This window comes from Oenanthe melanoleuca, chromosome 20, assembly GCF_029582105.1.
Source record: "Oenanthe melanoleuca isolate GR-GAL-2019-014 chromosome 20, OMel1.0, whole genome shotgun sequence".
In the NCBI taxonomy this organism is placed as follows: Eukaryota; Metazoa; Chordata; class Aves; order Passeriformes; family Muscicapidae; genus Oenanthe; species Oenanthe melanoleuca.
In genome coordinates this window covers 13,901,252-13,914,973 of record NC_079353.1, presented here as the reverse complement: position 1 = coordinate 13,914,973, position 13,722 = coordinate 13,901,252, and the positions used below count along the sequence as shown (strand labels likewise).

The 13,722-nt window shown below is 48.6% G+C and overlaps 1 protein-coding gene and 1 long non-coding RNA gene across 3 annotated transcripts in view; one reads left to right on the top strand and one right to left on the bottom strand.

Moving 5' to 3' along the window:
* Window positions 1–692: 692 nt before the first annotated feature.
* LOC130261363 (uncharacterized) lies at window positions 693–3,831 on the bottom strand. The gene is made up of 2 exons (XR_008841975.1): window positions 3,679–3,831; window positions 693–1,949 (listed from the first exon to the last, which is right to left on the bottom strand). It is a non-coding gene; the product is annotated as an uncharacterized LOC130261363 (long non-coding RNA).
* A 204-nt stretch (window positions 3,832–4,035) lies between these two features.
* The window catches only part of LOC130261402 (rho GTPase-activating protein 39-like), a 52,255-nt gene continuing 42,568 nt past the window's right edge, over window positions 4,036–13,722 (top strand). For both annotated transcript variants that reach the window (XM_056507582.1, XM_056507581.1), the window contains exon 1: window positions 4,036–4,174. In XM_056507582.1, coding sequence (XP_056363557.1) covers window positions 4,164–4,174 — 11 coding nt within the window. In that variant the 5' untranslated portion in view covers window positions 4,036–4,163. The remainder of the gene's footprint in view (window positions 4,175–13,722) is intronic.

The window sequence follows — 13,722 nt, the reverse complement described above, 5'->3', positions numbered from 1 at the left end:
CACCAGAATCAGGACTCAGAGCAACAAGAGAAGCAGGACTGGCTGCATGGGGGGCCCCTGCCTCAGTTCAGCCCTTTCACTCACTGCACCCTTCTTTCCCATCCGAGGGCATGCTGACATTGTATCTAACGCCCTTCCCCTCTTGGCAGCTCTCCTTTGCTGTGGGGAGATGTCACCCCTGCTATAAAATGCCATGGCTGTGTCAGCAGCCAGGGAGGGAGCCACAGCAGCAGGGAAGATGGCAAAAAACCTCCCCTGTATGTTGTTACCCACAGTCTGTTTCAGAAAGCAGGAGAGGAAGCAAAGAGCATTTGCTGCTCCATCTGTTTCCCTGTGCCATGCTGCCTGGTTGGGTTACAGCCAGCTGCTGCTCTGCCAAGCAGCAACGGGACAGCACTGCTGCTTACTCTGAAAAGGAGCTAAAGAAGGTAAGGCAGGAAAAATCAGGACAGGATGATTTTTTAAAAGCCCCATTGCAGAACATCTGGCTAATCATTTAAATTTACATCATGCCTGCTATAAAAAAAAAAAAAAAATTAAAACAAAACCACAACATTCTACTGATTGGTGCTTAAAAACATGTATTTTTACAAATGGTCAAATATCTCCAACTATCTTTTTCCAAAGGACTGTCCTGAGCTATTCAATGTCATTGTCTTCACAAAACAGAAATTATTAATGTAGAACAGGGATTCTTTTCCTCATCATACTTGCTAAGACCATTTGGAAGAGAGAACTCTCACAGCACAAAATCCAAAGAACTCTCAGTCTGGGACACACAAGCAGCCACTTAGCACTGCAGTACTAAGCTTTCCATAGCTTTAGCATCACTGATTCTAACACACCCCCACATGAGGAAGGCCTCTCATGCCAGGATCTGCCATTTCCTGACATGAAGTGTGTACCCAAGTATGAGCACCAGATGAGCAGCTTTATGAAAGGGTGTACAACTCCAAATACAGTTACTTCCATATGGGAACAGTACCTGAGGAACAATTCAAGCATGATCTCAGAGAGCTGCTTCATTTTGCAGTTCTGCAGTGACAGTTACACAGTTTATCCTTCAGCCAAGAAAAGGAAGGAACGAGATGATTTGGCCTGGAAACACAGATCATACATCTCTTACCTCATCTTACAGTGGTCTGGTGTTCACAGCCTTACAATTCATGAAGGCTGTTTCTTCTTTTATTAGCAAAAGAGCCAGGGCTCTCTGTTCTCAGAGATACTGCAATCTCTTTTCCATGCTCTCAATCACTTCACATTCACCTCCTGCTGCCACTTTGTGTATTGATAACTAGCCTTGTGACTGTGTCACAGTGACCCATCTGTATCTCTGGAGGAGCATGGCCTTGTGTTATTGCACCAGGTACCACCAGCAGAAGTTTTCCTCAGCCCGTGACTGTCTGAGCTGCAAAAGTCTCTGAAGAAGTTCCCACAAAATAGGCTTTTCCTTTAGCTGCCTCAATTTTCCCCTCTGGGATTACTCTCCCCTTCCCTGAGTTGCTAGAGTATCATTGGCACCTTGGTGCAAGGCACAGCCTCAGAGCTGTCTGTTGAGCCAGATAAATGTCACTCCTGTCACTCTGCTTTCCTCCCCAGCAGTGGGATCTCTGCTCCCAAGAGTGAGAAAGTGTCAGCAAGTGCACAAGTCTCTCATCTGGAGGTTCTGCCTTCAAGGTAACTTCCTTGCTCTGCATCTTCACGCCCTCCTGCTGAGTGACTTTGTGCAGGCCAGCACAGAACTGCCAGCTCCTCAGCTGGACTGACCTGAGACGTCATGTCAGTGTGTCCTTTGTGTCCTTGAGGGTCTCCAGTTTGCCCATTTGGGATCTCTTAGAGCAGAATAACATCCCAAGAGTCTGAGCTGTGGCAGCCAAGCAATGATGTTTAGGTTCTTCAGCAAGGCTGCTAGAGGTGTAGGTGGAAAACAGCCAAGACATTATCAAACCCTGAAATGTGCAAAATAAAATGAGAATGTTGCAAAAAAAAAAATTTGTCTGATCCCTCCTGCAGCAAACTTCCCACTTACTGTGTCAGGTCACTCATTCAGGGCAGCCCCAAAGCTGGGGCTTCTGAAACCTCCCATATCCCAGCATCTATTTTCAACATGTCCAAAAGACTTTTCTTGCTAGCACAGAAATGATGAAGCAGTTAAAATTCTTACACAGTTTAAGTCTGTCTCTACGGGAGCCCTTGAACAGAGACTACCAGGTTGCTATAAGCATTTTCCCAGCATTACTGTTTGCCTGAGGACAGGTGTAGCCTTCACTGACAAAGGTAAGCAATATCTGCACCTCCACAAGGAGGGATGCCAATTTAATCATGGTAGAGCCACACCAGCAAAGTTTTGTTTTCAATGCACAGTTGGTTTAAATTCTCCTTTCCTTCCCTGCTAGCCCATGCCTCAGTCCCTGAGCTTTGCAGTCCCACAGAACTCAGCTTCTCTTGCCTGCTTTCCCACAGCACTCAGGCATCTCCAGCAGCTTCACAGCCCCTGTGGGGGCCCCATTGGCCCCTGGCTGCAGGACACTCTCTCCTCCTCCTCCTCCCCTCCTCACGCCCCCCCCACAAGCACAGTGCAGCTGTGTGACCAGCCCTCAAGAGCAGTGGCCATGACCTCATTGTCTCTCTATTTGCTATTTAAAAATGCAGTGTGACTTTCAGGGCCATGTCATCAGATTAAGTTACCCTCAAGTTCTCAAAAGTGCCAAAATGCCATTTGCAAGTGAGCAGAGTGTTGCTCTGATCATTGGCTTGCATGGGGTCATTAATATGCTGAACAGACCCATTTCTTACTGTAACAGACATTTGCTCTCTGATGTGACATGGGCCCCAAACCACCCTGTTAGTGGCAAAGCCCACCAAGTATCTGTCAAGTCTTGTGCCCTCAGTTATAGAGAAGAGGAATCAGCCTCCAGGATTTGCCTCCACAGGGGATTGTTGCTATTCTGGAATAACAGTACCCCGTGAAAGACTCCTTGGGAGCAGGGCCACATTGCAGCAATTACTGAGATAGCAGGAGCTCTTCTGTGCCCCCATGACATACCCCAAAACAGGGGCTGACAGAAGCTGACCTAGCAGGGCTGACCTTTAGTGCACAGCTTGTTTATTCAGACTACTCGTGCTGGCCAAGGCACTTGTTCTTGAAATCTCTGAACCTATGCTGTTTGTACACCGCTGGTGGATCTGTGCATCTGCAGGAGACACATCTGATGCTCCTGCACAGCTTTGACCGGTTTACTACGTGCTTAGAAAAGAAACAGAAAATCAACAAAATCTGCCCAAAGTTGCTGGGGCAAAAAAGAGCACACATTTGGGCAAACCCAGAGCATAGCACAGCCTGACCCAAATGTCTGTACCCTCCCACCTGGAAGTAGGGATAGCCCAGCGTCCAGATTGGCAAAGGAACTTTCCTTTCTCAATGCTCCTGGCTGGCTCAAGTCCCCCTTGCCGCTTTCCATCCGCGCTCTTGGAGGATGTCCGGAGTAGCAGAGGGCAGAGCAGAACCGACAAAGCCCCCGGTGCCCGGCTCAGCGGGGCAGCCGCGATCCAGCACGGGCCGCACCCGGCCCGCAGCGACAGCGCTGCCGAAGGGCCCCCGCTGAGGGCAGGATGTGACCCCTCTGACCGCGGTTTTCCTCACAAAACCAATCACGACCGCTGACTTTCGCCATTGACCTGTAGCTCAAATAACGCTTCAGCTACTCCAAAACTGACGTCCCATCTCCGCTTCCACTCTCCTTGTTTCCACCCCTCGGGCCGGAGCTCCGCGACGCCCGGGCTCGGCGGGCTCGGGCGGGTTCGGGCGGGTTCGGGCGGGCTCGGCGGGCTCGGGCGGGCTCGGGCGGGCTCGGGCGGGTTCGGGCGAGCTCGGCGGGCTCGGGCGGGCTCGGGCCGGCTCGGTCGCGCTCGGGCGGGTTCGGCCGGGCTCCGGAGCGGCCGCGCCGCCGCCAGGGGCTGCCCTCGACCCGCGGTTCCGCCGCTAGCGCCGGCCTGGCCGGTTCAGCCCCGCCCCGCCCCGCCCCGCCCCGCCCCGTCCCGGCGCAGCAGCCCCCGGCAGAGGGACCCGGGGAGCGGCCGGGGGTCCCGGGCCGGGCCGCGCCGCCCCCGGGCGGGGCCGGGATCGGGTTTCACATCCTGCCCCGCTCGCGGGCACAGCGGCCATGGCGGAGAGGTGAGTGCGGTGCCGCGCACCTGTTGAGCGGCGGGAGAGGGCAGAGAGGCGTTGGAGCTCCGCGGGAACGGGGCCGGGAACGGGAGCCGTCCCCGGCTCGGGTGGACTCGGGGCCGGGCCAGCCGCCGCGGCAGGTGAAGTGCGGCCGGGCCGGGCCAGACTCGTGCGGGCGGTGGTCCCGGGCCGCCTGCCGCCGCGCCCGGCTGTGTGTGAGGGGAACTCGCTCTCGCACCGCTCCGGCTCCCGCCGGGGCCGCCCCTGCGGCCGGGGCTGTGCTGTTTGCGGCCTCCGAGCTCGGCCGAGCGCAGCCGGCCCGGCCCTGGCTCGGAGTCCTCCCTGCTGCCTGGCCCTGGCCGTGCCCGACCCCTTCTGTCGGGAGCCCCGGCTCCTCCGGAGACGGGCAGCACGCTGTGGTTTTGTGCCCGTTCCAGCCCCGCTTGCACTGGGCTGGGTGCCCCCGTAACCTGCTCTCTTTCGCTTAAAAAATGATCGCTCCTACGGAATGACGGTGGAAATACTCCCGGGCGTGGCTGTTGCACTGTGCCCAGGAGAAGGTTCTGTCCTCTCCTGGAAGTGGGTGGGGAGCCAGGTTCACCTGTTGGTAGTGAAAATGGAGGTCCAGGTAGCCAGGCCAGTTTCCCAGGCTGCATCCGGCTCCCGACACACGCAGGCGGGTTTTACGGCTCCAGTGAATAGCCCCATTGAAGGAGAATTCTCCACATGGTGCTCTGCGCTTGGGATCGTCGGCCAGAAGTGGTTAAACTAAGTTTGGTTCTGCCAGGAGGAAAGTGCAGAGCCTGGCAGAGGCACCGTCCTCGCTGGTTTGCAAGTGTATTTTTTTATCCTAGGTTAAAAACTTGAGTGATTTAAAATTCCTGCAGTGCAGCTCTCTTCAGGGATACCAGATTTCATCTGGCTTCTCACGTTCTCGTTGGCTGGGGGAGAGCTGCACTGGCATTTTGCTCAGTGCCTCATTGATGATGCAAGGTGTTTGGAATAATTTTTTATTTCTCTTACATTTCAAGTTGTTTTATTTCGTTTTCCCTCTGCAGTCTCCTGCAGTAGACCAGGGTTTGAGTTAGTCTGTAACAAGCATCTTGGGAAGGGATAGCAAATCCCATTGAGGGGTGGCCCTAGAAAACCAGAATTCAGCCAGAGGAAAATGATGAGCACAGCAGCATTCTCTCATTTTGCCAGCAGCAGCAACTCACAGCAGCTGCCTCTGCTTCCCTGCTTGTGACAGCCAAAAGTGCTTGGAGGTCAAGGTTGCAGGTTCCTCATTTTGGGGTAAACTCTAAAACCTGACAGAATCTCATAGATTTGAGGCTATTGTTCCACCAGCTGGTGCAGAGGAGTACAGAGCTTCTTGTGCTGGATTTCACTGTGTTTTACCTGTGTATCCCTTGCTGACTGTCTCTAGTGCTTTTGAGTTTGGTTCTCGCTGGGTTGATGAGACAACTCTTCCTATCAGTTGGATGGAAGTTGTTTGGAAGGATGGTGAGATCACAGCAGATTCTAGGAATGCAAATTTAGAAGCCAGGATTTTGGTCAGATAGTTCACATGCCTTCTGTATTCACAGCAGGTTTGCCTAGCTGAAACAGATGTCTTGGCCTTAGCTGGGAGAACATAAGCTACAGTGAGATGTCAGTCCACAGGTCTGATGCATTTTGTAACAGAGAATTTTATGGTCATCCTTGTGATGCAAAAGTCTCCTTTCAGCCTGACCCTGACTGGATTTGCAGCAGAAATCTTCATGAGATGTGTGTGTAATATGCCATGCAGAGCAGGGCTTGCTGAGTGCTGCCCTGCTTTAGGGACACAAAAACATGTCTCCAGTTCAACTGATTTACTTGATTTCTAGGGAAATGTAATGTGTGGTGCAAGGATGAAAGGGGAGCCTGGGATACCAGTAAGCTGCCTATGGGATAAGAAAATCTTGTGGATTTCATTGTGTTGGTGTCTGAGCTTTGAGGCATTTTTAAAATCCATTTTGCCTTTCTTTTGGGGCTGTCTTCACAGGATTGAGGTAACTGCCTGGTAGCAACCAGGTAAAGTTTTGTAAAGCAGGAAACAAGGTTTTTTTCTGTCTTAGAGCCATGGAGGAAGAATTATTAGCATTGTTGAAGGACTGTGGGAAGATCTTTAAGATACATAGAATCAGCTTTAGCAGAATTACTTCTGTAATTAAAGGTAACAAAGCATAAACAACTGTAGGATTCTGACTGTTTGGCCCATAAGGGTGGGTTGTTTTTTTCTGGTCTGTTTAATAAATATTCATATTCATTAACCCTTTTTTTGAAGTCATACATGTCATATCTGTATTTCCTGATGTATAAATGCTTTAGTAATGATACTGCTTGGTTGCCATTTTGCTTATGGAGAAGAAAGCTTTTCAGTTTGGACCTGCTGTTTTAGCAGTGTGTTTTTGGCTGTTTGAATTAAACAGCCTCAGGATGGGTGCAGAGGCAAATCTTCCAGCCTGCCCAGAAATACTGAGCTTGGTGAAGTCACTTCAGCTGGGTGGAAGGACTGGGAATGGTAAAGTGTGCTTGTTCAGCAGGAAACCTGCTGTTCTGGCTGGCTATTTTAATTTGATTAATACAGAATAAAAGGGATTGGTGTGTTTTGTTGTGATTACAATAAGGACAATTTTGTTATTGAAAGTATTCTTGAGTTTAGTATAGTTTGTTGGTTTTAGTTAATTCAGATTGATTCAGGCTTTAATTTGTGTTTGCATGAATACCAGTTTCCACGTTTTTTTAGTTTTTAAGCAACTTTAATTGAGGAGTGAGTGAAAACTTTGACACTTCATCAACCTGCCCTGGAGCTGCTGATTGGCTCAGTGTGTCTGAACTCAGCCTTGGCTTTGCAGCAGAGGAGTCTTCTGGTTTTGGCAGGGCATCCAAGCCTCTCACTGTTGTGCAGTGCAGAGCCCTCCACGTCCTCTGAACTGGATCCATGTGTCCTGTTCTGGTTTACCCTCTTCTTAGCTGGCTTAAATAAGGCTATGAATAAACATCCTCTCTGTAGCTAACTTTAACTGCAGGACAAGCCCATGCCCCCCCAGCAGCTCATCCCACTCTTGTCTGCTGGAGGAGCCTTTTCCTGGTTGGGTTGGATTGTGGTTGTTCATTTGGCAGTAAATGACCTGGGATAGCAAAGGTCTGTTAGCTCTGTAAAGTCAGTGGAAATAAGTGCAGGTAGGTGAGATTATCAGCAAGCCTGACCTCTGCCATCCACTCTCTCCTGTCACCACTCGTTTAAACATACTTACCAGGCAGTTTCATTAGAATGAAATGGTTTAGGGGTGACTGGCTTTAAGTGAAGCCAGGAGTTTGTTTTCCTTCAGTAACTCTTCTGGCAGAAGCAGAAGAGGGGCTGTAGAGGACAGGATGGTTGTCCTGTCTACTGTCACTGCCAAAACCTTTTGAAGCTGTTCTGTAAGCTGGCCCAGCCCTGGCTCCTGAGGGACATCAAGCCTTCCAGTGTTTGACTAGGGAGATGGAGCCTGCCCTTTGGGAAACGCCTTCAGACACATCAGAGTCTTCTCGTGGAAATTAATCAGAAGTTCAGAGGAAACAAGGAGAGTTTCCTCCTTCCTGTAGTCTCCTTTTCCAGTGTTTCCATTCCTGCTGTGCTCCCCAAATGCCTTTCTTACTGCATGATGCAATTAGGAGGAGATGCTTGCAAGCTTTCAGCAAGTAGATAGGTCAGAAATTGAAATGTTCCATTTAGGCTCCATCAGTCCTTCCCAAGTGGAGTGCAATTATTTGTGCCTTGTTGTGACATGTATATACTTGTGTTTCTATAAAAAGTCCCCCAGGCAGATTAAAATAGTTCAGGAAGTGTCTCTTATTTGTAATAAAGAGAAATTCTGGAACAGGCACTAGGATTTGGATTTAGCTGGATTCATAGAAGGTTTCTGAGTTGTACTGTCACTACTTGATGTTTATATCTGCCTTTGCCAAGGAAGGTCATTCCATGTAGGAAAGAACTTTAATGAGCAAAGAATTCCTTGTGCTTTTTAGTAGCTCAGTTGTGAGTATGCATTGAAGCAAGCTGTCTGTTTGATGGGTTTTATGCTTTTCATGAGGAATGGTAATCTTCTGCTTTGGACGGTTTCTTAAAGCAGTCAGTTCTTGGACTGGCAGAAAAGCATTAACCAAAGCAGCAGCTGTGAGGTCCATCTGGCTCGAGCATCTGGAAGAGACACTGGTCAAGAGAAAATTCTTTTGCACTTGGTCTTTGTCTCATGGGATAATGGAAATACCATTATTTGGCATATATTCTCTCATCCTAATTACTGTTCCAAGAGTTTAAGGCTACTGCTGTAAGGATTAAGTGTTTTCTATTTCCAGTTGAGCGTAGCTCAGTAAATTCCAGTGCAGCCGGTGTCAACTATCTTCCCAGCTACTCTCCCAAGCTTTTTTCTTTGTGTGTTGTCAGCTGCCACATTCTGGTTATGCAACTCACACAGCCAAGAGATATTTGGAGAACTTAAAATGAGGATGCTGGAGATCCAGGTTGTTTGCTTGCAGTGAAGCATGGGAGAGGGAAAGGACTGTGATTCCCAGGTGAGTGTTGGCATAGCAAGGAGACGTGGCCTCTCCCTGTTACATGCTTCAGGCAGAAGGAAGGGGCTTGAGTTGGGTGATACCAGCTTTAGAAAATTGTTCCTAAAAAAACACACTGAAAGACCAAAGTGCTGGAGACACTGAGTTTATTTTTGTTTTTCAGGCTCCTTTGTCTCTTTGTACTTTAGGTCTTGTATGAAATTCCAGCAAGAGCTCTATGCTGCAGAGTCCTAGAACTTCTGAAACAAAGAGGTATTAGTAAAATTATTTGCTGACATCTTCATCAACCATCAGAGGCAAATAGAGGTCTGGTTCTACAAGGACAGTGTATTTTCTTACCCCTCTTGTGTTCTGCTTATGCCCAGCTCCCTGAGCCAAGCTCTTGCAGCACTTTGCCTTCCTCCATGGCGAGTGCTCCGACATGGGATGAAGTGAACATGAGCAGGAAGCACCAGACTTGCTGTGTATTCCTGTCCTAACTTGAAGCAGAGCAGCCCTGGGCCTCTCTAAACCAACCTTTTTCTTAGCTGCAGGGTTTATGATCTACCAAAACCAAACAAGCCAAGCAGGAAGGGTCCCCCCAGAAACCTGTGCTGGGTTCACTTGTGTGTGTAACTTGGCAGCTGTGGGACACTGCCATAAGGTGCTTTGCTGTGACAGATGGGGCTGTTTCCTACCTGGGCAAACAAGGCTGCTGCTTTTTGCCTGGAAACCTGTTACAGAGACAGAGAAGACCCAGTGTAGTGGGATTTTGTGTCATCATGGACATCGTGAACTTGTGGCCCAGGGCCAGGTGCACTGTAACAGGGATAGCCTCTTTGTTCTGTAGGTCTGTTTTTTCTGTTTGCTTTTGCTTGTGTCATTCATCTGGGAAAAAATAAACAAAGAGGCTTACTGTCTCCATCAGTAGTGATACCAAGAAAATCCCTGCACAATGCTGCCTGATGAGCTGAGACTGAGCTCAGCAAATCCCCTTTAACCACATGGAGTTCAGCTGTCTTGGATTTTTCTGACTAAGGCAGTGCAATGTGTTGTGTACAAGCAGCCAGGGCCCAGGTTAAAAGTAAGAATTGGTGTAAAATATTTTCAGTCACAAAGGAAAGTCAGAAAAAAATTCACAGGAGACTTTACATCTGAATAATTAAATACAGACCCAGGGAATGTAGTGGATGAGCTGTGCTATGTAGCCTTGCCTGGAAAGGCTCCTCTGCACTGACTGGAGTGGCTGACTTTCATATTTTGAAACCCCAACCTGCCCACTGGTCCCAGCCACCTCACCTGCTTCTCCCCCCCTTGCTCATCAGCTGGCACAGTTGTGCCCTGCCACACAGTCCTCCCTGCTCTGGGCTTGTGTCCTGTGCACTGTCTGTGCCACGTGGGACATAACAGGTGCAGGGTTGACTCCAGACATGGAGTTAGCAGTGGGTGATCACATTGTGACCTGGGCACTGAGTCTTCCCTATGGGTGTTTAAACTAATCAAAGGCTCAGCTGTTGGTTTCAGCATGCTCAGTTTGCTGTAAAGTGATAAATGCCACATTTGGTCGTCTTCTGGTCCCACACCCGTTTTTTCCTTGTGTACATTGTAGTTCTTTGATAGTCCTTTGGTATCTACAGCTCTCCAGCTGTGTATCAACCACATTGTTCAGCTCTTCTTGGCTCTCTAGATCCAGTAGTTATATTTGGGATTTTTTTTGTTATTAGACCTTCCAAGTATTGCTCTAAGCTAGGGTGAGAGGGGAGCTCCAAGTGTTTTATGAATTCTTGATCATCACTGATGGACATGAAGTGAAGCAAAGGGAGATGGTGAAAGGGTGTGAGCTGAGGTGCAGAGCCTGCAGTGCATCTGGGTGAGGAGCATTTAACGCAGCCTGAGGACAGGTGCTAATGTGGAGCTGTATTACCTTAGCAATTTATACCCTTGTGGTACAATAATAGTCTGGCTGGGGTATGGATGAGTTGTATTTAATGAGCTTAGTAAAAAGAGTGTGAAGCAAGTAGCACTGGGGCTTAGAGGACAACTTTGTGCTTAGGTTGGTGCTGCCCTTGGGCTTTGATCTGCAGTCCTGAGTTAGAATACAAATGGCCAGACAATTGCAGTTTGTCTTAGAAGCTCCTTAGAGAGCTTGCCCTTGAAGTAATCTACTCTAATTTTTATTAAGTTAGTTTTAAAATCTCTGAAAATAACGGTGGAAAGCAAATATTCTTCTTTTTGTACTAAGGGATTAAAAGCTGCTGAGGAAATGCCTGGTGATGGTATGACAACCCAACCTAGATTCACTAAAGCTGTAATTTGAAATTAGTCTAAAACACAGGTTTAAGATTTTGGAGACTTCCAAAGTAGAAGTCTGTTTTTAGATGGCAGTAAGCATAAAAAAATAAGAAAGACAGTGATGATCTGGAGGTGAAGCTGTGCACTGCCACCTTTTTTTTTTTTTTGGTTTTTTTTTTCCTAACTAGTCCTGAGTCCTGCCACCAGAGTGGTTGAGTTCACTAAAGCAAGAGAAAATCATCTGCTGTTAGTTAGCAGGCTGAGTTATCTGTGTGAGGGATTTGAGGAGCTCTGCTGTCCTCATGTGATGAGTGCTGGGGATGGGGAAAGAGCGGGAGGGGGTCATGGAGAGCAGGTCACTGAATCATCCACTCTGATTTTGGTGTGCCATTGTGCCTCGATGTTATCATCCTGTTCCCTCTCCCATGGCCTGTTGAGCCAGCTTTGAATGTAATGCTTTGAAGTGACTTTGGCCTTGAATTCTAAACCTGCTACAAGAGGGATGCTGGCAGAGAGACACTGTGCACAGAGCTTCCTTTAGTGAGGACACTTCTTGGGGAGGTTGATCCTGTTCTTGAGACAGGAAAGGTGTATGAGTTGTCAGTGAGGGGCATGGCAGTGATTGCAGCCTCTCTGGCTTGCCCTAGCTCTTCCCTAGGAAGGTGGCCTTTCAAAGTCCCCATCAGCCATCCACTGCTCTGACAGCTGAGCACTTGTGCTTAAACTTTGTTTTGTCTTGGAGGGATGGAATCACTCACTATTTTCTCTTTAGAGAAGCAAAGCTGCTGCAGAGCTGTGAGAGTTCTTTGTGTGTCAGGAGAAGCTTTTTGGTAACCAGTGTTTGGTGAAGTTGTACTTGCTGCAAGGCTGCAGGGAAGTTTCACCTTTGTCCACCCTGCTCCCCCTGGAGCAGGAAGCAAGGACTTCGGATGGGAAGGAGTGAACAGCATAGTGATCATCATATAGTTTAGTGAAACTTCCCAGAGTTCAGCTTGAAATACAAAAATGAACATTTTCCTGCAGTTGTGCCCATCCCTGTCTGGCCTGGATGGTGAGCTGAGCTCAAAAGGTGTTGATTTGAGCTGCTGTGGAGCCTCACTCGGGAGGAGCTAAGCTTTCTATTTTAGGGTGTCTCCTGATATAACATACATCTTGTACTCTGGATGAGGAATAAAATAGCCACTGCAGCTGGCCCAGCCAGCTCTGTTACCCTGGCCTTGCCAGGGCATGTGGCATCAGCTCCAGAGCTGGGCCCCAGGAACTGCAGCTGCTGGGCCCTTGGTGCAGGCAGAGGAGGGCACATAATTAATTCCTGTTGCCTTGCTCAAGCCCATTTCTTCAATCAAGAGCATGCAGGTGGTCAGAGAACAGGCAAATTTTCATGGAACTGCCAGCAGTGCAGCTTTCTTGCCCTTCAAATTTCAGCTGGACCTGGTTTAAATCCAGAGATTTTATGGACTGCAGAGATTTGAGGGACTTTACATGAATTAACAGTATTCCCCAGGAATTACTATTCTGGGTTTGTTTCTTATTGTAGGAGCTTGTACTGCTTTGCCTGTTGCTGTAAACCCTCCTGCATGGTGTGGCTGTGTGCCCTGGGAGAGGCAAAGGTGAGCTGTGCTGTAAAGAGCTGTAGCAGTGAGAGGTGTCTGTGCTGGGGCTTGCACTGCTCCACTGGTCCTCTGGCAGGGGCAGCCTGTCATTAGGACAGGCAGGATGTAGGGCCATGGACACAAAGCAGTATTGGGGTGGTTGGCTGTGAAAACTGGGTGCTGCTAGTGGGGCATTCAGCCAGCCCCTTCTTGGGTGCAGCTCTGATACAGCAGAGCTCTCTGTGCTGCTCAAGATACAGGACAGTATCAGGCTTCATCTTTCAATTCACACCTGCTATGTGAGAGAAGATGAGAAAAAGAGTGAACAGCTGGGAGATGCAATCCTCATTCTTACTGTGTGTCAGGCAAGAATTGATCCATGATACTTACATTTTTTTTTTTTTTTAGATTGAAGCCTGTTGCTGACTAAATTTGTTTTGCAGTTTATTGCAAATTTGCATTGGGCCCAGCCTCTTGTCTCTTGCACATGTCCTGCCAAGGTCCTGCTGGCCTCAACCTTGGCTACAGCTCTGTGCTCAGTAGTGCTGAAAATAAACCAGGGAGAAGGTCCAAGCTGTGGCAGATCCTTGGAAGGCAAATGCTGTTGCAGGGAGCTGCTCTCCTGGAATCTTGGCTGCCCTTTGAAGTCATCCTGTATTCCTCCCAGGAAGGAGAAGCCTTGACCCTCTGTGTCTCACCTGCTGGATGCCTCAGGAGGTGCTTTGTTTGTGTAACACATTTGTTGCTGGAAAAACATCTAGTTTTGGGCATCTGGGAACTGTGAATATGCAGCTACCTCTGAAAACTCAGTACATGGGTGTTGAATAGTCATAATAATGCAAAGCCTGGGGTTATGATGGGGTCTTTATGACTGGCAGCATAAAAACAAAATAAATGAGACTTGTCTGCTGTCTCTAGAGCTGGTGTTTACTTCTGAGTCTGAGGAAAAAGGGGCTGTCTGCTGTCTTGTAAGAGCCCTGAGATCTGTTCCTTGGTTAAAGAGGAGTTGATAGAAACAGAGGTGGCATAGAAATTATTTAGTGATGACATTACCAGCTCAGAATGAATGGATACCTCCACCAAGAACAGATCAGACTTTTCTGTTTGGCC